General features: G+C 58.0%; 1 protein-coding gene across 2 annotated transcripts in view; it reads right to left on the reverse strand.

The window, feature by feature from the left end:
- Positions 1-24,116, reverse strand: part of WDR1 (WD repeat domain 1) — a 42,393-nt gene that overhangs the window by 13,134 nt on the left and 5,143 nt on the right. For both annotated transcript variants that reach the window (XM_061420824.1, XM_061420825.1), the window contains exons 3-8: positions 16,922-17,012; positions 11,059-11,206; positions 9,649-9,829; positions 2,190-2,267; positions 1,725-1,805; positions 1,156-1,389 (exon numbers count right to left, since the gene is read on the reverse strand). In XM_061420824.1, the coding sequence (XP_061276808.1) occupies positions 1,156-1,389; positions 1,725-1,805; positions 2,190-2,267; positions 9,649-9,829; positions 11,059-11,206; positions 16,922-17,012 (813 nt within the window). The remainder of the gene's footprint in view (positions 1-1,155; positions 1,390-1,724; positions 1,806-2,189; positions 2,268-9,648; positions 9,830-11,058; positions 11,207-16,921; positions 17,013-24,116) is intronic.

Below are 24,116 nucleotides of genomic sequence, written 5' to 3' on the forward strand. Positions count from 1 at the left end.
CACGGTCATCAGGAAAGCCATGAGCCCATGAAAGCCACCAGCTCACAGACTGTGGGGTGCACACACACTGCAGGGTCAGGTAGCTGGCAACCCACAGCCTGAGGGAGGGATTGGGCCCCCGGGGAATAATCCCAGCCTGGTCTACACCCAGGCCACGGGGCCCAGGCACGTCCCAGAGCCTGTCTGCGTGGCCCGAAAGCAGCTGAGCGAGCAGGGCGTGAGGAGGTGCTGACGTTTGGCCCCAGGGCTCAGCCGCAGGACAGGGAGCTGCTTGAAGCCTTGCTCTGGAGGCCCCTCCCTTGAAAGCATGGCTCACCCAGGGCTGCCAGGGCAGGTGAGGGCAACCCTGAGCACCCGACCCCGCAGCAGAAGCAAGCCCGTGGGCAGCAAGGGGGTCAGAGCGGGGCCCTGAGACACAGGAGTTCCCAGTCTGGCTGCGATTTCCTGAGATGCCACCATCTCCAGGGCTGAGGGAGGGAGAAGGCACGGCTCCACCTGGACGGGACACTCAGGGCAGATGCTGGTGGCCAGCTGGCCTGGGTGAGCCGTCCCGATGAGACGAGGATGGGAGGCAGGGAAGGGGGGTCTTCCCCAATGCCCTCCAGTATCGCTCCCTGCTGCCCACACCTCGGGCCTCTGCCCCTCAGGGTTCCACGGGCTTCTCCAAGTCCATGTCCGCTTCCAAGTGCCCACTCCCCACCACTGGCTGGTGCCCACCCTGCCCTAACCACACGGGACAAGTGCCTCCCCACTGATTCTCACATTCACACCCTGCACATCGTCCCAGCCCAGCTCCAAGGCCAGCTAGGCCCCCCACAACTGCGGCCACACTCCGCCACATGCCTCGTCTCAAGGCTCAGCATCTTCCTCATCCTGCCTGATGCGGGGGACACAGCTGGTGGGCTCCTAACCGAGGAAGGCTGAGCCCCTTGGGACAAAAGAGCCCCGAGAGCAGGGGCCAGGGCTTTCGTAACAGCTCAAGGGGATCTCAGCGCCTGGCTTCTCATCTCTGCTAAACTCACATCCCCAGAGCAACCCATGTCCTGCCGTTCCACTGGACCTCCACCTCGCCTCAGCTGCCCCTTCTCCGGCAGGACACCCACCTCCCCTCCGGCCAGCCCTTGCAGGCCAAGCTGCTCCGTGGCCCGGCCTTACCTTGATGACCCGCAGGGGTTTGCTGGGGTTGTTTTTGTCCAGGTAGTTGATGTAGCCAGACAGGGAGATGCTGAGGAGGTGGTCCTTCTGCCACAAGCAGCCCAGCTGCTGGTCCAGGACGTTGGAGCCCATGGTAAACGTGTTGACGACAGAGTTCACGTTGACGTCCCAGATTTTCGAGGTTTTGTCTCCGGAAGCAGAGAGCAAGTGGGTGCTATCAGGACTCCAGCTGATCTACTCCAACAAATGGTGGTCACGGGTCAGAGCATTCCACCGGGGGGGAAGAGACTCAGACACCGGAGCTGTGTCCACAGCCCCGGTGCCTGAGCAGGAATGACAGCCTGGGAGGTGGTGGAACACTCAGGGCAAGGACAGGACGAGCATCCCGGCCACAGGCCTCTGTGGGCCACGGCACCCTGTCCCGCGTGACCTTGAAGGTCTCTGCCAGTGCCCCAACTCCTGATCCCTCATCTCAAGCTTCCAACTTCAACCCGCATATGGATGATGACAAACGCAGACAGGCTCCACCATAAGCACAGAGCAAGCCATGAACACGGGCCTATACTCACAGCGTAAATGCCGCCGTCATGAGCCTTGCTTCCTCCCAGCGCACACACTTTCTCTCCTGTCTTCCCATCATAGATGAAGATCTTTCAGGAAATACAAACATGTGAATCACGTACGTGTGTATGAACACACGGATCCTGTGTAGGTGTGTATGCCCGGCCGTCAGCACACTGACTGAGCTCCTCCCACTCATCCCCGCTCCACCATCAAAAGGGTTGGCAACTGTGACTTTAAAGGAATTCATCAAAACTGGATGAATTTGGAGTGCCTTTTAAAGGAGACTGACAGAGAGATGGGGCTATCACGCTTTGAGGACACAGTCTCAAACTGAGTTGCATCCTGGGAGGAGGAGGGAGGGAGCTGCCCGTTGAGACCAGCTTCACTGAGTCTGTCTGTTTTGAACAACCAGAGGCCTAAGAGATGAACGAATGCTCCCCACTCCCCACCTCCCTGGTCCTGGACCTTACCTGGCCGTCGGCGCTGGCCGTGGCAAATCTGTTGCCGTCGGGAGAGAATCGCACGCAGTTGACGAAGCGGCCGTGGTCCTGTAGGAAAAGGGACGGTTAACCAGGGACAGGCAGTTCAGGAAAGCTCTCTACGAGCTCTGAGGCCCACGACCACCATGCATGCGAATGCCAGTCCACGGGAGCCCTCTGAGCTTGGCAGGAGCCCCGAGCGGACACGCCAAGAAGTCTGGCTCAGCCCCCGGCCTCGGCAGGGCCCATCTCTGCCTGCCAGGCCTCCCTGTTGTGACATACACACTCCCCAACCTCTGCAGACAGAAACGCCGCCCTCCCTCCGGCTCTTAAGTCCGCTCAAGCTCAGAACCCCTATGCTTAGTGAGGCTGGAACTGTAAGGCCTTGTTCCTGAGTCCTCGGAGCCTGGCCCGGGGCCCAGCACACAGCAGACGCTCATCTGGGCATTTGCTGAATGAACTGAGGTTTCAAAGAAATTAAACAGCGGCGATGACCTTCCTGGCAATAAGAGTCTGAGGAGATGTGACTTCCAGCGGTGATTCCATTACCTAAAGGAGTAAATGAAGTCATTCTTTCCTGGGTCAATAAGGGTCTGCATCAGAAAGTGATCCTCTGAAAACCCCACAAGCCATCAATCTGAAGCCTGCCCCGTGCCAGCACGCATGAAGCAACAAGTGTCGTCAGTTCTCCTAAAGGTGCACGGGTCACCTGCCCCCGTGGCCACAGACGCCCCAACTGCAGGAAAAGCAATTTGACTCAATGCAAATCCCAGCCCCTACCAAGGTAAACCACCGACAGTTTTAAAGCCTGAGCTGCTGGGTTGGAAGGAGCTGCACGTGTTTGTGTATAAAGTTTATGGGTTGACTTGTCCTGAAGAGATGACTTCAAATCCCAGGACCTGTGAATGTGACCTCACTGGAAACAGGGTCTTTATGTGTGTAGTCAAGGTAAGATGACGCCCCTGAGGGTGGGTAGGCCCTGACCCAACACCACGGGGGTCCTCGTGGGGGGAGGGAATTCTGGACTCAGAGCAGACACTGGGGGACCACGTTGAAAGTTGTTGCTGAACCACAAAAGACGCCGGGATTCTTGGCCTCCGGAGAAGAATTCAATCCGGGCCAGAGATGAGGCTTGATCGCTCAGAGCTTTTGTGTAATAGAGTTTTATTAAAGTATAAAAGAGACAGACAAAGCTTCTGACATCAACATCAGAAGGGGGTCAGAAAGAGTACCCCCTCACTAGTGTTAGCAATGGAGGTATATACTTTTAATCAGTTATTACAGTGAATCAAAAGAATGTCTGGAGGTTGTGACTAGACCCACTCCCATAATTTACATTTTAAGATAACAGGATTAGCCAGGTTTTTTTCCAGAAACTGTCCTCAAGCAGGATACATTATTGTTATATAATGCTAAGGAATGTAGAGGGGAAAAAAGTTTGTCCTTTTCTCCTCCTTGAGAATTCCAGACCCCTCTTCTCTTTGGGGACCCCTGGACTTATCAACCTGCCTAGGAACTGACTCAACATGAAGATGGGGGCAGAGACAGGGTTACGCACCCCCCTCCCTAGGATGGCCTGTGTTGCCTTTTTTGTTTATCACGTCCACTTATCCTGCTTCTCAGGCCAACCTTTCCGGCTCTCAGGCTTGCGTTCTGAGCTAGTTGGAGAACGGCCGTCTCCCAGCGGCCTCACGATCCATTAAAATGAACGAACTTTCCAAACTGGGCCCTCTGACTGCCCTTCCCCACGACCGCGACTCTGTCACCCCACCACCTTGAGACCCCCTTGGGAGCCTCAGGTACTCTTCTTTCCCCAGGGGACAACCAGTCTCCAAGCGGCCCAGGTTCTGGGAACCCAGGTCTCTGGTTTCCCGTGCAGAGCTCTGGCTCTCGGCCCTGGAAGGAGGCAGGCAGGCCGGCTGGCTGGTTCAGCGGGGAGCCCGGGGTTCAGATCCTTAACTCCCCAGGCCCATGGCCAGCGGCCTGCTGTCCCCAGGGCTGCGAGGTAGCCTGCTGGGTGGCGAGGGCTCCCGGACTCTGTTCCTGGGGTAGTTCAGGACGAGTGCTGGGAGGGCGTCTCTCAGTCCTCCCAGAACCACCCCATGGGGATGGGAGGATGGACAGGCAGAAGCGGCTCCTCCTGCACAAGGTCAAAGGAAAAACGACCCAACTGCTGCTCTGCACGCCTGCCCACAAGTCTGGTCCTCTCGTCCGCACCTCTACTGGCTGATCCCGCCCTGCTGTTCTGGGTTCCTGGGTGGTGAGGTGGGCGAGGGACGGGGATAGGCCAGCCCCCCCTGGGTCCCTGTGACTGACCCGGCATGCCAAGAGTGCCCTGTGGTGGAGCAGATCATGGGGCCAAAGTAGGGACTATGCTGGGGGGAGTGAGGAACACGCTATGAGCCAGTGGGACCCTGGGTCACCCTGCAATGCCAGCTCGTCCAACTCCGGGTACCGTGGTTCCTTGGGACAACAGGACTAACCCCTCACACACCCAGCTCAGAGGTCAGCACAGTCACCAGGCCTCCCCCCTGCCTGCCACCCTCAACACCCCTGGCCCTACAGGGACGTCACACACGTGGATCTGTCTGTCATCCCACCCCTGAACCAGGCAGGCTGCCGGGCAGGAGTCAAACTGGACAGGGCAGACATCCCTCCGCCCGGGGACCAGGCGCTGTGGCTTTAGAAAGTCTCCCCGTCAGCTTTTCCTGCCACTGGAGCCAAGAGCCCAGATGAGTGGGAGACTGATGTCTGCTCCTGAAAATAGCCAATTTAAAGGGAGGAACAGTGAGCAGACCATTAACCAAAAAAAAAAGGGGGTGGCTAAAAATAGCCAGTTTCACGGGGAGAGGAGGCCAGAGGACAAAGGACCAACGGGCTGGGGGAAACATCATGGAGGGTTCAGAAGACGGAGCTGGGCTCGGGGGCCCCGGACCCTCTAAGGTCCTGGAGGGGCGGTAACGTCCTGCAGGTCCCGGGGGTGCGGGCTGCCCAGCCTCAGGCGCGGCCAAGCCAGAGCTCTGACTGGGGCAGTGCCAATGGACCCTCCCGAGAACCTCCCCACAATTACCCCCCGCCCACCCTGCTATTACCTGTGCCCCATCATTACCTCCCCCACTGTCATCGTACCCATCATTATCCCCCCATCACTGCTGCTCCCCATCACCCCTCCCTGCCACGACTGAGAAACCCGAGATGGGAGCCACCAGCAGTAATTAGGTAATGCACTGAGTCCAGTCACTGACAGGGACACAGAGCCCCTGGGCTCCACTGAACTGACCAGCCCATCAGCTCGGGTGTCCCCAGAGCCTGCCCTGGCTTCACCGGCCTTGGCGGGGTCCTGCAGGGGGACTCCTACCTGCACATTGAAACCCTGGATCATCTGCTCCTGATCCCATGTCACAGGCTTGCAAAGGAACCAAACAGCTCAGATTCCTGGGCCCAGTGCCCCCACACTCCCTGAGGGCAGCAGATGCCTCCGTGGTCAGCACCCCAGGAGTGGGTGTCCATCCTGATCTGGAAGGCTACCTTGCCCCCTTCAGCCCACCGCCCCTCCCAAACCTGGCTCTCTCTTCCTCTGCAAGGTCAGGACCCTCTGTCAAGTGCCTGGAGGGGCAGCGCCACGTTTCTCCCCTGCCTCTCCAGTCGCCCTGCAGACCTGCCCAGAATGACCACTGGACCTGATGGGAGAATCAAAAGGCTCCTTCGAACCCTCCTTAGGCTACTGACCATCCGCAGAGCTTGGCTGGGTCACCCCCTGCCCCACTGACCTTCCGGCATGACCCCCATGGACACGTACACAGCTTTCTGAAAAGCTGGCCTGAGGGTGTGGTGGTTAAGGACAGCTCAGGTCACCTGTGTGCCCAGGCCAGGGCCAGTGCAGAGCAGGCACCTGAGACACACTTGAATGCAAAGCTGTTTCCTGCCCTGTCCTAAGGACACAGGACATCACAACAGTCCGGAAACCTCACACATTCAAGCGCAAAATTTATGTGTCTAGGAAGGTGATACTTGCATCGCAGTAGACGGAGGCTCTAGAAGGAAGGGCAGCTCCTCCCACGGGGTGATGTGTGAGACACTCAGGTGCCAGACTATGCAGCCCACCTGGGCGAAGGGGAAGCCAGGCATCCCCTCCTCAGCCAGGGTGTGCTCTGCTCTCAGAGGCCTGGGGAGACACGGGCAGTTTCCAGTCCCAGATCACACAGCCACAGTCTGTGATGACAAGCGGGCCTGGGGCAAAGAAGGCCCCCAACGCTTCCTGCTCTGAGCCATCATTTCATCAGGCACACATACTATGGAATGGACCATGGACACAGTCACAGAGGTGTCTGCTCCAGGAGTGCCCACCTGCCCACCCGACGGAGGAGGAAGTAGAGGCTGGAGAAGCATGGAAACTCACCAAGGCCACAGGTGGCCAGGTGCAGACACACAGGTGAGCTAGAGATGCTTAGTGGGCCTGTGACCACACATCCAGATGCACCTAGCCCAGGGATGCCCTCAGCAGGAAGAAGACCCGATAGGAGAGGCAGGGATGGGCAAGGGCCACCTGCCCTCTTTTTCAGGCCACCCGGAGGGCCTCAAAGGGGAATCTAAAGCCCTGGGCACAGGACACTGCTGCCCACGGCCTCTGTCCCACAGCCGGTCCCCTGGACTCTGATGTCACTTCCCCAGGTGGGCTGGGGTCAATTTCAGGGGGAATTGGAATTGCAGCACCTCCACCTGGTGCCCTGCAGCCTCTCAGCCCATTTCAGGTTCAGACAAACATGGATGGCGGGCCGGGCGGGAACCTGGACCGTCTGGCTACAGTTGGGCATGACTCAGCTTTGTCTCCACTCTTGCTCTGCCAACAGGAGGAGGTGGTTTAAACAAACTCTGAACAAGAAGGAAAAACAACAGGACCCCTGCGCTCAGGCCGGCAAGGTGACGCGTGGCCACCCAACGTGTTCTGTAACACTGCTTTCCTTCCACCCGGGTCCAAGCCTCCTGGGAGTTGATCTGAACACCAGTTACTCCTTTTTGAGGCAGCAACTTGAACTTGACCCCTCTGGGCTCCTCACACCCACCCCTTACCCCACAGCCCTAAACATGGCCAAGAGAAAGATGGCAGGAACTGGAACGTGGACCAATGGGCAGCCCTCACGTTACAGATTTACTCTGGGGCCATGAGGGTCGAGGCCAGGTACACACGGAGGAGTCACAAGCTGACCTTGCTGTCAGCCCCTTAGGAGGCATTTTAGGAGGGCGTGAGGGACCCCGAGCGTCCTCCTATCCTTTCTGTTCAAGGCCAACTGAGCCTCTCAGAATCTTCTCCAGCAGAAGCCCAACAGCTAGCTGCTCATGGACACTCACATGTCCACCAGCGCCTCTCCTTTCGCCCCAGCCCTGGGGGCCATGAACGAGGGCTTTCCTCACCCTGTTACCAGGGGGTGCTCAGGGGCAGGGCCAGCCCGCCGGCTGTAGAGCTGGCCAGCTGCGGTGCTGGGCTGCCACCCAGGACCCCATCCTTGGTCCGCAGCCCCTTCTGATCCCTGCTAGGTCCTTACACAGAAGACCTGGGGACAAGCTGTGTGCCCACCCTGGAGACAGATGTTGGCCGGGGCCACGGGGCGAGGGTGGTACTCCCAGATGAGAAAGGAGCATGGAAAGGGGAAGAACCTTCAGCCAGGTCCCCAGGTGAGCGATCATTTCATCAGGCACATGTACGGTGGAACGGACACATACATACTACAGAAGGAAGACTAGCAGGGGTGAGGAGCACAGGCTCGGGTCAAGTCTGGAAAGAATCCTGGGTCCACTTACCCCCCGCCGCCACTGAGCTGCTGGGTCTAACCCACGTCTGCAAAGAACAACTAAATCCTTGGGTGGGTTGGGGGGGGCGCGGTGGGGGTGGTTGGAAAGAAGCCCTGTCCACCCATAGCTCAGCCAAGTAAAAACAAACACAACGAGTGTGCGGGGCGTGGGGAGCTGGGCGGGCTAGCTCCACAGGGATGAGCTGGGAAAGCCTCTGGTTGCCACGGAAACCTCCCCTCCTTCCTCCGCTGGGCACCGCGCAGGAAGCCCGGCTACTTGACTCAGCATGACTCATCCATGCTCCAGAGCACCTTATCCTGCTCAGGAAACATGACCTTGAACACCACCCCACCACGACCAGCAGCCCCGAGGGCCAGCCTCTGGGAGGTGCTGGGGGTGTTGGGAGGGACTCCAGGTTGCCCACCCCGAAGGGCAGAGGAGCCGTGCCCACTGTGCCTCCCAGGCAGCCAGCCAGAGACCCTCCTCAGGGGCCCTGGGATAAAACTGACCCCGCTTCACCACGAACAGGGAACCTGGAGAAGCCCCTCTGCAGCCGGGCCGAGACCCATGTCCAGAAATGCCGCCCGCAGCCTGGATCCTGTCCCCGGGACGCCCCAGGGGCCCGCCAAGAACCCTCACCACCGTCGGGCCACGCCCTGCCCGCTCTTCATGACTCACCGCGTCATCATCAGAGTTTACAGACTCCTCAGCGAGCCACTAACATTCTGGACACGTCCCCGGACCTTGGCCAAGCCCAGCTCGGCCGCCTCCAGGGAACACAGCCAGCAGTAAAGGGCTGAGTGTCCTCCACTCTGCAGCTCAGCGAGGTCATGTCCACCTCTACACCAGGGCTGGCGGCCTTGCAGTGTTTTCACACAAGTCGCTGGGAGAGCAGGTCTGGAACCACGACTGCCCGTGGGTGGTCCGTGAGACTCACCGGTGGGCTGTCCGCAGCCAGGTGCCCTTCCTTCTATACTCAGACCCCTGGGGTGGGAAACGAGCCTTGGGGCCGCTCTGGGCCCGGGGAGGGCACTGCGCACAGCCCAACCCCATGGCTAAAATGCTCTCACGCCCGTGTCCCACGCCCACCTTGCAGATGGATGAAGTGAGGCTGAGGGAGGGTCAGGCCCACGTGCAAAGCCTCGGGGACCGAGGCCCTGCAGTCGTTCCTACAGAAGGCTGTGTGGTTCCACTCAGCGTTTAGAGCACGCCCTACAGGCAGAGCACCCAACTCTGCTCACCACGTGCCACCTTACCGGTGTGACCCTGCCCTCATCCATCTCCCAGGAGGCGCCGGAGGGAACAGACCCAGACATCCCTGGAGCTCACGTCCTATGCCACACTGGTGGCTCAGTGGGCCTCACGCTGGCACAACCAGAGGGCAGGCTGCCTCGGGCCTGGGCTCCCCTAACAGGGCCTCTTCGGGCCAGGATACTCGCCTGGTCAGAGATGTGCCGCCCGCCCAGTACACACACAGTCCCAGGGTACACCTGCTCCCCGCCCACCCCCGAGTGCTGGAACCATGACCCAGCAAACCTGGCATGAACTCTGTGCACGCATGACCTTCTGCCACCAGCATCTAACAGGTCTAGATTCTGCTGGCTTCACACATAAGCCACAAAGCTCCCCCTAAAACTACCCTCCAAAGACGCTCACTTACGCTGATCGTGAACTTGAACTTGAACGGTGGACCCTCAAAGAATGCAGCACAGTTGTCATCACTGCCAGTCACCAGGCGGTACGGCCGGCTCTGCTTGATGTCCACGCTGTTGATGACTTTGTTGTGGCCCGTGATCTCACCCACGGAGGAGCCGCTGTCCCACAGGAAGACAGCTCCGAACCTTCACCAACGAGAGGAGCCACAGGAGAGAAAGGTCAGGCCTTGCCAGGTCACTGGGACGGGCAGCTGTGTCGCTAGCGACCAGGGGTAGGGATGCCGGCGGGGGGCAGCCCCGCTCATGATCACGCATCACACGTGCTCCCTGAAAGAACCAACACACCAGCACCCTGGCTTCATCTGAAATGCGGGAGAGCTAGTGGGAGCGGCCCCGAGGGCCCTCGGGAAGGGACCAGGTGACCGTGTCTTACAGCACAGACTCAAGGAGCCCCCCACGTGAAGACGCCTCAGAAGCACCAGCCAGGCCAATGGCTCAGGCCTGGTTCACCAGTCTCACGGCCGTTTTAATGAGGGGGTGGGGGAAGTGATGGGGGGTGGTGGTTGGTGGTGGGGACCAGGAAACACACCAGGCCCCGGCCCCTGCTCGAAATGAGATGCCGCCATGCAGTCAGCGGGCAGTCGGCAGTCTATGAAAATGTGCTGTTTGCACTGCGAGCTATGACTCAGTGAAGAAGGAATTAAGAACAACAGGGATGACGTAAGAGATAATGGAAGGATGAATACCTATCAAGATACCCGTTAAAAGAAAGCCTGAGTAAGGAAATGGAGACAAGTTCAAAGTGCTGGACAGCAGCAGCGGGGCTGAGGACAGAACCCTGCCTGCGCCTGGAGCCAGACACCTGGAGCGAGGTCCTGACCCTGCTGGTCAGCGGCCCTGTGAGGGCAAGCAGCTGCCCAGGGCCACCTGCCCAGTGTCCCTCCTCCCTAGTAAAGCCATGTGGGGTGTGCCCACCTGGTGATCACATCCAGCCTCCCCCCTCGGCAGGTGTGGCGGTGGGGAAGCTTCAGGGAGGAACCCCAGTAAACACTCTAAGGAGCCCCACGGTTTGACCTGCTCTGTCTCCCTGTATCTAGAACGTGTGCAGGACAGCACGGGTTTCAGGAGGCGAAGGGCCGAGGATGCCGCATCGAAGGAGGTGCCTGAGCCCAGAGACAAACCCGGGGGTGGGGGTGGGGGGTGCTCCCTGTGGTGACACGTGGTTTTCGGACGTGCACTGCTAAAGCCAGCCCTGTATCAAAGGCCCGGCACCCACAGGACTCATCACACACCCCGCCACCCCCAGTCCGAGCCGTACCGATGTCACCGCAGCCCTCCCACCGGGGTGCCCAGGAGAGAAAGCCAAGCAAGGGACACAGATGGGGAGAGGGGGACGGGGCAGAGGCCAGACTCACTTCTCCCTTCCTTCCCCGACCACGGCGATCCTCTTACTGTCTTCTGTCCAAGCAATGTCCTTGATCTTCCCAGCGAAGGGCTGGTACTCATACTTCAGCAGGTGCTCCTTCTGCGTGGTGTCCCAGATCCTCAGCTTCCCAGACACGTCTGCGGGCACAACAGGGTGGTGAGGGCCACGCTCACCTCGGGGCCAAGGGCTGAGTGGGCTCTGGGCATGCCATGTGATGCTGCCCACCGTCCCCAGGCTGGTGGGCTGGCCTGGGCGGGGCTGGAAGGAGGTGCAGGCAGGGCTGGAAGGAGGCATGGGCATCCATCAGGTAAGCAGCACTCAGACGCCATCACTCAGAACCCGCTGCCTCCGTGAGGACCAGCACAGGATCTCCGTGTTTCCCCGGGGATCATGGGCCCTGCATAGGCTGTCAGGAAGCCCAGGGACGCACGGTGGCACCCCCTGAACCCCGGAAGCAGTCTGATTTATGACTGTATTCCTTTCCTTGAAGGGGGTCTAACTGGCACACAGGCTTGGGGCAACTACCTTTAACATTTAGGAGCTAAGGATCCTCATTTGCAAAACAGGAAAATTCTAGTGACACTGTCTCTCGGGTGTGGGTGCTGCAGTGACCAGTGGAAACGAGAGGTGCCCCTGTGCCCTGCAGGCTCTGCTCGTAGAGCCAGGCACCCCGTCAGCACCGGTGGCTGAGAGTCTCCTGGGAGACACACAGGTCGGCGCTGGGAGGGATGACACTCCAGGCAGAACCTGACGCCAAGCTGGTTTCTCACGGCAGCACTTGTGGCTGATCAGTGATAAAGCATCACCCCCTCCCTGCCCGTCACCACCCTGACACCCAGCTCCCAGCACCAACCCTGACACACCCCTTCCCAAAGGAGCAGGAAAGGTGGAGTGTTTTACAGGAACTCTCAAGGCTAGGAGCTCAGCCCCACGTGGGTCAGGGGTGGGGAGTGGGGGTGGGGTGGCAAGGGAAGTCCCATCCGCCCAGCAGTTCTGTTCACCCTGCTTCCAGGATCCCTGGCTGCTTCACTGAATGTGAGGTCCAGGGGGACAGCTCCTGTCTCCTGTTTGGGTCCACTCGAGGGTAAGTGTCTGCTGCAGACGCGACCCCTGCCCCTTGTGGCTCTGTGGGTCTAAAACACCCCCTACGACTACACCCGAGGGGGGACAACCAGCCACCAGAGGGCTGTTGTGCCAACAAAGCGAGTCGACACGTGCAAGTCTCAGACCAGCCTCCAGTCCGCTGCAGTCTAGACGAGTTAGTCTTTAGTGGGTCAGAGGATTGCCTAAGGCTCTGCAGAGGCCACTGGGGACCCCGCCTCTGAGGGCGCACACCCGGGGCTCCTGTCTGGCCGTGGGACAGCTGGGAGGGGACACAGGCCTCCCTGTGAATGGCACGGATGAGGGGACCCTGGTCTCTGGACTGGTCCAGCCGGACGGCCTGGCACGCTGCCCGAGGCGAGCTCAGAAGCTGCCTCGAGTGAGTTAGGCCCCTTGGCTGAACGAACGGGCCAGCAGGGAAAGGCAAGAAAGGGGCAGAGGCTGGAGAAGGGAAAGGTGTACTGCGTGTGCAGGAAGGACCCATGCACCAACGCCCGTGCTCACGTGTACGTGTGCTCACATTCACACACGCACCAGGCCGTGTAGTCCCTGCGCTCAGGCCAGCCCAGGGCGCTACACGGAGTCATGGAGAACACAGCAGCGTCTGCAGCACATGGCAGAAACAGCCCCACCCCCGGCCCCCAAGACAGCAGAACCGCTCTCCCCCTCCCCAGGCTCAGAGGGGGTCTGCCTGCCCTGCCCTCAGCTCACTCTCCCCTTAACAGGCCTGGCATCACAGTTCTTCTCCACCACCTGCCCCCCGACCCCGACCTGGACCATCAGCCTCCTCTGATGGGCCCTGCTGGTACATTTAATTCTTTTCAGGAGCGCTTGTGCTGGAAACAGATGGAGGGCTTAGAGAACAGGCGTGGCCCCACCAGCTGAGGGCAGCCCTAACCGGGTACCCCTGGGGACCAGGCCCCTGCACTAGGCCACGGGGTACAGCACAGACTAGGCACCTGCTTGCACACACACACACGTGTCCACGTGCTGCACTCACAGGGCCACAGAGCAGAGGCCACAGTGCACGGGGCAGACAGGGCCAGGGGAAGGGCTCCCTTCCTCCACAAGGCCTCCTTCCACCATCCGGAGAGGGTCTCTCCCCAGACAATAAGCTGCTTCCAAAAAAGAAACAGGATCTGTTCATGGTGAGCCTGTGCCCCCCACTTTGGTGTGGGGCTCACACCAGCATCACTGCGGTGTCAGGGGTGGAGACCCCTATGCAGCCCCAGCAACCTGGGAAGATCCCCTAGAAAGGTAAATCAGGCCCTGGAATGGCTCTACCCTGAGGACCACCAGCCAGGAGAGAGGGTCCCCAAAGGCATACACTGCTGTCTGGTTTAGGGGCTGGGGGCCTGGGCTTCTCACCCAGGCCTTCCGGAAAGTTCGATCCTTTACCTGAATGTGGACCAGCCAAACTTACGGGGATCTACAGACTCACAGATCTGAGGCTGGAGCCCTGTCTGGGAGTGACCGCAGGATTCCCGAGGTCCTGGGACCCCCAACCCCACCCTGGACATACCAGGTGCTGGGTAACCCACTTTAGCCAGAGAGCACGGCACCTCTCCAGCTCCATACTCTACACACAACACTATCTTTAGCCCAGAGCTCTAATCTCCGTGCAGTAAATGTTTCCTGGTCTTTGCTCCATTCAAAGGACCAGCTTGCTAGAAACATAAAACACACCGCCCACGGCCTGCGGGCTCACAGCCCCACCCCGCTCACTTCCCCATCAAACCCGGGAGCCTGCAAGGGAGGGAAAACGTGAGATGGAGCCTGTACTTCTGCGGACTGTCCTTTGCAACGGTCTCTGCACCAGCAGGCGAGGACCGTGCTTCCTGCTGGTTCAGTGACCTGCCCGGGGACCGCAGGGCAGGCCTGGCTCGTGAGTGATTCAGCAGCTGGGCCGCGGCTCCCAACACCAGGCCGCTGAGCTACGCCAACCATACTTCTCTCCCGAGAAGACACATTTTAAAAGCCACCAGGGCCAAATCCCGGGCTTTAAATGAAGAGGCATTGTGCTGGCAAGCAAAGCAGGGCCGGCGGGGGTGGGGGGGTTGGGAATCACAGGGCTAGAGTAAATCATAGGATATAAATTAGAGCAAGTTTTACAGATGGAATCAAGAGTAGGTCTAAACATAAAAATCATTAAGGGCCCACTTCGTGCCAGCTCCTGGCTGAGCCCCACACACACAACCCTGGACAGCTGGCATCAGCCGTCAGCGAGCACGCCTCTCACCCCGGAGTTTCAGGGACAGACACCCGGTCCCCTATGGTGCCCACCAGGGCACCCCGGGCATCACACACGCATTGCTGCCCGGGGTCCTCCCCAAACCAACCTGGCAGGAACAAAAGCTCCGGTTTACAGACAAGGCACTTAAATTAAGGCCCAGGAAGGTGAGTTATTTTAAGGAAGGCTTGCATAGGTAGGAGGACTTCCCTGGCGGCTCAGTGGTAAAGGAGACTCGGGTTCGTTCCCTGGGTTGGGAAGATCCCCTGGAGAAGGAAATGCCAACCCACTCCAGTACTCTTGCCTGGGAAATCCAAATCCCATGGACAGAGAAGCCTGGCGGGCTACAGTCCATGGGGCTGCAGAGATAGACACGACAGAGCGACTAGACAACGACAACACAGCTATGAAGGGGCAACCGGTATGTACACCGTACACCAGTATGTACGATCCCTGCCCTTCTCCGCTGGCCATTCATCTGTTCAGCAATTTGCTCATTTCCATCCCTCTCCGGGGGGGATCTGGCAAGGCCCACATCAGCTCATCACCCTTCCTGGGGCCTGAGACCCGGCTGGATGCAGGCAAGGCTACCCGTCAACACCTGCTGAGTGTACAAACCGATGAATGGATGGGAGACGCGGGGGCAGCCAGTCTACCTTGTGTGCCCTCCTTCTCAGCTGTAGACCAGACAGCATCGGGGTGGACAGAGCCTCCTTCACCACGGGCATCTCATGTCCCTCCTCTCGCCCAGCCTCCCACCGAGCCACACAGAAGTCCAGCTGGAGGGAGCCAAGACCTCAATCGCCAAACAGAACGAGTGCCTGCCTGAGGCCAGAGTTGTGCTCGGTACAGGGAAAGGGGCAGCAGAGAAAGGCTACGTGAGGCAAAGCTACAAGTCAGAAACACACACACACACACACAAACACACACACACTCACAAACACAGAAACACACACACACAGAAACACGCACACACACGAGGCAAAGCTACAAGTCAGAAACACACACACACACTCACACACAGAAACACACACACACTCACAAACACACACAGAAACACACACACACACGAGGCAAAGCTACAAGTCAGAAACACACACACACACTCACACACAGAAACACACACACACACGAGGCAAAGCTACAAGTCAGAAACACACACACACACAGAAACACACACACACTCACACACACAGAAACACACACACACACTCACAAACACAGAAACACATACACACAGAAACACGCACTCACACGAGGCAAAGCTACAAGTCAGAAACACACACACACACTCACACACAGAAACACACACACACACGAGGCAAAGCTACAAGTCAGAAACACACACACACACAGAAACACACACACACTCACAAACACAGAAACACACACACACAGAAACACGCACTCACACACACAGAAACACACACTCACACACAGAAACACACACACACACACAAACACCCACACACACGAGGCAAAGCTACAAGTCAGAAACACACCCACACACACAGAAACACAACACACTCACAAACACAGAAACACACACACACAGAAACACACACACAAACACAAGTCAGAAACACACAACACACAAACACACACACACTCACAAACACAGAAACACACAACACACACACACGAGGCAAAGCTACAAGTCAGAAATACACACACACACAGAAACACACACTCACACACAGAAACACACAAACACACACACACAGAAACACGCACTCACACGAGGCAAAGCTACAAGTCAGAAACACACACACACACAGAAACACACACACACTCACAAACACAGAAACACACACACACAGAAACACACACACACACGAGGCAAAGCTACAAGTCAGAAACACACACACACTCACAAACACAGAAACACACACACACACAAACACACAAACACACACACACGAGGCAAAGCTACAAGTCAGAAACACACACACACACACAAACACACACATACGAGGCAAAGCTACAAGTCAGAAACACACACACACACTCACAAACACAGAAACACACACACACGAGGCAAAGCTACAAGTCAGAAACACACACACAGAAACACACACACACTCACAAACACAGAAACACACACACACACAGAAACACACACACACACACAAGGCAAAGCTACAAGTCAGAAACACACACACACACAAACACACACACAGTTACACACACTCACTCACACACACACACACACACACTCTCTCAATGGGCTTTGATACATCACAACACAGCTGCCCTAATGGCTCGTGAGCATCCCGCTGACCTCCGAGTTGGAACCAGCTGGAACACTGCCAGCTGCACTTCTGGAAAGGGAGTTCTCGGTGGCTTACACTTCCCGTGTCAGCCCACCTACCATCTCCATCCTCCTGGACCTTCCTCCCTCACCCACCTCCCCAACCTGCCCAAGCCAGGCACCCAGGACTCGGGGCGGGGTGGGGAGGGCGGGGGCGGGGTGGGCCACACCACATGCCGCCAGAAGCCCCGTGTGCGGAGGGACAGGTACCTCCGGAGGCGATGTAGAAGCCGCTGGGTGCGTACTTGGCCACCACCACCTGGTGGGCGTGCTCCGTGTAGATGTCCGCAATGGCCGGATTCTGCAGGGAGGAGACCAGAGTGAACACAGGCAACCCAGAAGTGGGCAAACTTGCTTTCCACTCTCTGGATTAACAGAGTTGGGTGGGAAAATGACCCACAGACATACACAAATACAGACGTCAAAACCTCCGTAAGGAAAATCCCAAAAGTACACTTACCTGCCTGGGTGACAAGAATTCTAGGCAATTTAACTCTTTTATGAGATGCGAGGTGATTTGCTTTCTTTCGGTACTTGCTGAACAAGTACGTATTTTCGAAATACACATGGGACATAAAAGTTTCCTTAGGAAAAAAAAATCTACGACTCTTAATTTTCTCCCACTTGTAAGGGGCTGCCGCCTTCCCTGAGTCTAGCTCCCCAGAGCAGGTCTCCCCTGTTCCGAACCAGCTCTCCCCAGGCTGCCAGGCGGGGTCTGACCCAAACCGGAGCCTCTGGCCTGGAGGAGCAGGAACACAGAAGTGGGCAGGCAGCTGGGGGGCCCCACCTTGGTCAAATCCCTGGATTTGGGAAACTCCCTTTCGTGGCTCAAATCCAAGGCTGGCTGGACTCTGCAGTGAGAACTGGGCCAGCGTCGGAGACCAGGAGCAGCTCTCCGGACTCAATCATCAGGCTTAAACGTACAATTTATCAAAGTCGATCAGGGCACTCCTGGACACACACGGCCCAGGGGCCTCAGCAAACCTAAGGCCCTGAGCTCAGATGCTCTGTCATCAGAGCCCAGCGTCCTCCCAGGAGGGCAGAGAGAGCCAGGCATCTAATCCCCGACACCCGCCAACACGCACTGCAGAGCCAAGTGCCTTGTGAAAGGAGCAGCTACAGGCTGTGAACACATCAGGTCCCAGGGAGGCTGCTGCGGGCGCATCTGACCTGCCCCCCAACTGCTCCCACCTCTTCTAACCACCTCATAGTCTCCCCCTCCCCATCTCCTTAACGCCCTTCAACAAGGCCAGAGGCCCGGACTCTTCTCAGCTTCCTAGCCACAGGATCGCCCGCCCTCTCACCCGACAGTCCGGAGAAGCGTCCTGCTAAGTCCCAGCTCCGGCAACCTCCCTCCTACCATTCCTACAAGCCCCCTGGTCTCCGTAAATGCTGTGCCCTCGCCAGCAACACCTCTCCCTGCCTGCTAACACCCACTTATCAGGCCTGAAGAGCCATCTGCGTGAAGCCTGCTGTGACAGCCCCTCTCTCTCCTATGCCTGCGAATCATTTAACCCGACACACACCACGGTCCCTGGCCCCCTTATCCCTCTCCTCCAACTCCTCTTTGAGCTGCTCCATGTGCATTTATCTCCTTTAGCCATCACAGCCGTTAGCAAACGACAGATGCTCAATTATTTTTTTTTGGTGGGGGGTAAAAGTTTACACAGTCCTTTTACCCCTAGGACTTGGTGTCACATGATAGAGTAGGTACTTAACATATGTGGTTCATACGTTAATCTGATGCAGAATAAACATATGCAAAAAGTGAAATCAGAGAGACTTCAACCATCTGAAGATATTCTGAATGGCAAATTAACCCGTGCAAAGGTGCTCGATGTCCTTAGCCTTTTGGGAAACGCAAATCAGAACTATAGTGAGAAACCACCCTATACCCAGGAGACTCAAGAGAATTAAGACTGAAGTGACCAAATGTTGGCAAGGATGGGTGGGGTACAGTCTGGAATGTTTATATACTGCTGGGGAGAATGTAAAATAATACAGCTGGAAGAGTTGAGCTGGTTATTTATAAAGTTAAACACAACATTTATGCAAAAACCCCAAGAGAAAGAAAAGTGCGTGCTCACAAAAAGATACACATGAAAGTTCACGACAGCCCCTAAGTGGGAACCAACCAACCGGAAAGTCCACCCCCAGGTGCCTGGAGAAGCAAAGGGCTGTCCGCTCAAGGGACCACTACTCGGCAACAAAAGGCTACAAACTGCGGAGGCCCCTCAACCACGGGAGGAGCCTCGAAAGCCTCACGCTGAGTGACAAAGCCGACGCAAAGGAGAACGAGCGGCAGGAGTCTGTTCTGATCAAAGTCCAGGAAAGGCCAGCCCACAGGCCACAGAAAGCCAGTCGCTGATGGAGCTTCCAGGGCCTGGGGGGTGGGGGGCAGGGTGGAGAGGCCCGTGGAGAGGCCCAGGGGGGTGACTGGACAGCTGGTGGCGGGGGTGATGGGATGATATTTAATTTGTCAAAACTCTAGTTGTGCTTTTGAAACAGAAGGATTTTATTGTCCTTAGATTACCCTGCAATAAAACGATGATGTGTAGGATCCAGTAAACGTCAGTCAGAACCCAACCTGTTCCTGCCCAGGTTAGCCCTCTGGACTGGAACGTTCTAACGAGGACAACTTCCCTCATAGAGAAGCTGGCGAAAGCGGTCTGTGGCCGGGTGGCTTCGAGGCCCGTGTTCCGAAGCTGACCGAGGGCTCTCAGCCCTGCATGTGGGCACAACAGGTGGGAGACCACCCCCCCAGGGGGACTCATGCCCACAGTGATGCCCAGCCTGGCCTTGCCCTTAAAGGGGAGCGGAGAGGGGGTGGCGTGTGAAGTGGAAGTGAGTTAAACAGCGGCCCTGGGAGGCAGTCCTGCCCCTACAGATACTTCCCCTAAAGTGGCTGGGGCGAGTGAAACCTCGGGTCAGCCCGAGCGAGCTCTCCCGGTGCCCCCGTCCACATTCCCGACACAACTGGGGGCGAGCTCTCCAGGCTGAACACAACAAACAGAACACTCCGAGTCAGCAGCAGAACCCCGCCCTCAGCTCCCCGGCCAAAGGGGACGCCTCCCTGGCCTCAGAGGCCAGGCTCATGGCAAACCCAGCCCTGTGGGGCTGGGGCGCCCCTCCCCTGGGACTTCCTTCCTGCCCTCCTCCCCCCACCGCCCCATCAGGGGACAGGGGCTTCAGGCAGAAACCAGAAGGAAGCCTTGGCATTTGAGGCCCGTGGGTGCCTAGCGGATGTGGGCTGAGCCTGCGAAAACCTCCTGTCATCTAGCTGGGTCCCCAGGTGCATCCCAGCCCTGCCCCCAACCCTCCATCTTTGGTGCATCCCTTCGCACCCTTCCACCTCTGACCCCAGGCCTGTCCCAGCCCTGGCCCTGACCTGCTGTTCAACCCTGCCCTGCCCTGTGATCCTAGGCTTGTCCCAAGTCCATCCAACTCATCTTCCCACCCTGGCCAGATTCCAGTTTTTCCTGCCCCTCCTGGGACCAGGACAATACCGTGACAACATCTGAACTGACCCCTCTGCCTTTCACCAACCCACCAGGCTCTGTGTCCGGACTCTGATCACACATTCAGAGGCCCCTGGACCGTTCCCACCTCCCACCTGTGCGTGGAGGCCCCGCCCCAGCCCAGCAAATGAAGCATTCTCCCCCCATACCTTTCCACACATGGAAGGGAGAATCCCTTAAGCACCCCCCGCCCCCAAAGGAGCCTTCACATTCCTGTGTCCTCTGAGGCCAGAGGTCACCGCGGCACTTTACAGGTAAGGTTAAGGGGTGGCCCCAGCCACAGGGCATGCAGTTTTGCCACGGCGCGCCTGGAATCCTATGGACGTGTCGCCACATCAGTGAAGCCGTGGGACACAGCCCTGCTCCTCTGGAGCTGCTGATGGCCCGTGGCGGCCTCCTCCAAACTCCAGGCAAAGTGACCTTTGGGAGGATTAAGTTTCCAGAGCGCTGGCTTTCTAGACACACCCAGTTCCTAAAAGCAGGCCCTAGAAACCCGACCTGCATGGCGAATGTGACCTGCGGGGCCCTCTGCTCACGGGGGCCCCAACTCAATGACCGCCAAGCAGCTCCACAAACCTCTCTGCTTCCAGACCTGAAGAACTGAACCCAAAGGCTCAGTCCAGGGTTCAGCCAGCCTGCCCTGCTCGACCTTGAAGCCTCCTTCTCTCACCCAGAGGAAGCAGCCCTAAGCCACTGTCCAAAGTCCATTTCCCATTCTGCCCTCGCCCTCCTCCAGTGCTGCAGGCTGGAATACCTTCCCTACTTCCTAGATGACCTTCTCCGAATTACCTTCTAATGCTCGGGCAAAGGCTCCCAGCCTCCTCCAGGAAGCCTTCCCTGATGCTCCAAGGTAGAAATGATCTCTCCCAGCCCAGAAAGCCTATACACTACCTTCCCTATCCTCCCACCCTTATTATTTGCTACCTTGGACACATGTCATTCTTACACCTGCAAAGCTCACCAAGTGGACCCCCCCGGAGGGCAGAGCCCAGGTCTGATTCACCACTGCAACTTCTGACCACCGCCCCCCCACCCGCCGAAAAGACTGGGGCATGCCAGTCCCCAGCAACCATTTTTGAAAACACAACCATCGTATGCTGATGACTACTCTCAGACAGCCGGGGTGACCCTTCAGTTGATTCTCTTTGAAACCTCACAGTACCTATGGGTAACCTTAGGACTCATTTTACAGGCAAAGAAGTGGGGCAGAGAGACTTGGAGGGATGTGCCCAAGTAAGTGGGGGGACTGGGACCTGAACTCAGCTGAGCGGCCTTGCTCCCCTTGGTTCTACTCCATTACCTACGTCTGGAGTCACTGTCAGCCTGACTCCTAACTCAGGGAACAGAGGTTTGCAGCGGTGGTGACAGCTACCCAGCTACCCGCCCGGAAAGTGTAGAGCCCGAATGGAGGCAGGCAGGAGTGGCCACGCCCACAATCTTCCTTCTGGCTCCTGCCCAGCTCCCACCCTGAAGCAAACCAAGCCCTAGAACAGGGGCCCCAGGGGCGGGGGTGCCCACGTGAGAGTGGGCATACCATTCCCTGCTGGGCCCAGCATGACACCCCCTCCCTTCCTGTCCCCCTTTCCCTCTGCCTGCCCAGGGCCTTAGGAGGAGTCAGGAGGGCAGGCTTTGGGGGCCAGGGTCAGCCCCCAGTGTAACCAGGGACAGGGCTACCGCTCTGCTGCAACCGTTTCTTTGCCTCCCTGCCAAGGGCAAGAAACGGTGGCTCAGATGGTAAAGAACCCGCCTGCCAATGCAGGAGACGCGGGTTTGGTCCCAGGGTCGGAAGATCCCCTGGAGAAGGGAATGGCAACCCACTGCAGTATTCTTGCCTGGAGAATCCCATGGAGAGAGGAGCCTGGTGGGCTACAGTCCATGGGGTCACAGAGTCAGACATGACTGAGCAAGCACACGACAACAAAGGGTAAGACAGACACCCAAAGGCCCCAGTGAGTCCGCAACAGTGCTGAGGACACGAGCTCAGCTTCTTCCAACCTCCATGCGCCTGCACTCCCTGTCCAGACTCCCCTCATCTCTGCTGTCTCAACCCCCCTTCCTGGAAAACTCTTACCCACCCTCCAAAACCCAACTCAAAAGTGCCCTTGCTCCAGAAACCTTCCCTGAGGCTCTGTGACACAGCTGGCCCTTTCCTCTTGTTCCCAAAACGCTGAGGACACGCTTCTTTAAAGTGCTAACCTGGTGAGTTAGAATGTTACCTACTGGGGTTCTTTGCTCGCCCCTGCTGACATTTTGGGCTGGGGAACTCTTTGTTGCAAGACAGTCCTGTGCATTGTGGGATGTTTGGCAACCCCTGGCCTCTGCCCACTAGATACCAGTAGCACAAAAATGTCTTCAGATATTGCCAAATACCCCTCAACAGTGTGGGGTGGGGGCAAAACTGCCTCTCAACTGAGAGCCACTGATTTAACCTTGGGCACCATGGCTACGGGCCAGGCTTGGCAAGAGAGGGAACGTGTGTGGGAAACGTCAGGGCTGAGGACTGGATGCAGCAGCTGACGATGCCTTCATCTTCGAGCAGCTTCCTAATTGGCCTCCCTCCTGCCTCACGTGGATTTCCCAGGTGGTGAAGTGGTAAAGAATCTGCCTGCCAATGCAGGAGACGCGGGAGACGTGGGTTCAATCCTTGGGTGGGGAAGATCCCACGAGAAAGCCGAATGGCAACCTGCTCCAGTATTCTTGCCTGGAAAATTCCACGCACAGGGGAGCCTAGGGGGCTACAGTCAGTGGGGTCACAAAGAGTGGGACGCACCAAGCATGCACACACCTGCTTCATACCTTAGCTGCAGAACAGTCTCTCCACTGACTTGACTACATGGTTCATCTGTTGAACCTTTTCGTGGTTCTGGTGGCCTCGGGGCAGGGCCAGGCTGCGGTGGGGCGGCCTGACCCCCAGCACCCTCTCCTGCCTGCCTGTAAATCCCCCCACCCCAGGACTCCGGCCACAAGGGTCCACAACCTGTGCAGGACTCTCTCGCCAACCCCGCTCCACCTGACTGGTCCCTTCCCAGGGCCCCAGCTGCTCAAGGTCCCCTGGGATGACACCTCCTGGCATGTTTCTTCCTCTCGGCATCAGTCCTGAGTGTCGGTTTCCCTGGAGACTGAGCTCTGTGAGGACAGGCCTTTGCCGGGGAGTGTCCAGAGCCAGGCCTGGGCTCCGCTACACAGCAGGTGCTTATATACACCTATAACAGGATCAAGTCAGGCTCAAGCACAGGAAGTGCAGGGGGCAAGGAGGGTGGGAGAGAAGTGGAAGTGACCCCCTGAGCCAGCTGCCACTCAGGGTGTGGGGGGTTCATATAGTCAAGACGACTGGCAATGGGTGGACACTGACATCAGAGCCCAAGCACCTGAAGATCATTAGCCCAGAAGCCAGTGGAACACGTCCCCACCCTTCGGGCTCCCCAACAGCTCTGGAGCCTTCTCTGAGCCCAGCATCCTTGCTCATTAAAAAGCTAGACCACAGGACCCCAGCGCTCTCCTGGCCTGACCCCATGTCTGTGCTGCCTGCTGGCCTTCTGTCCAGGTGGCGATCAAACATGCCACCTCCTTTTGTCATCAGGCGGCCCGTTTCAGTCCCACCCGAGGCAGTGAGCTCCACACAGGCAGGGGCACTGTCTCTGCGCTGCCCATAGAACACGCAGTCGTCCTGGGCAGGGGGCAGGGACTCGAGGCACGCGTCATGGGACAGAAGGGACGAGGTCGGTCCTCCTCTGGCCATCTGTCCCTTCGTGTACACACCCCACCCCCACCTGAAGGGGACGCCCTAGGTGGTCCATCTGCACGCTGACCGGCAGGTCACCCCGTGGAAAACTCCGCGCTCAAGTTCAACATCCCCTAAGCTGGCCTCCAGGGCTTTCCAGGTGGCC

This window comes from Bos javanicus, chromosome 6 (assembly GCF_032452875.1).
Source record: "Bos javanicus breed banteng chromosome 6, ARS-OSU_banteng_1.0, whole genome shotgun sequence".
NCBI lineage: Eukaryota > Metazoa > Chordata > Mammalia > Artiodactyla > Bovidae > Bos > Bos javanicus.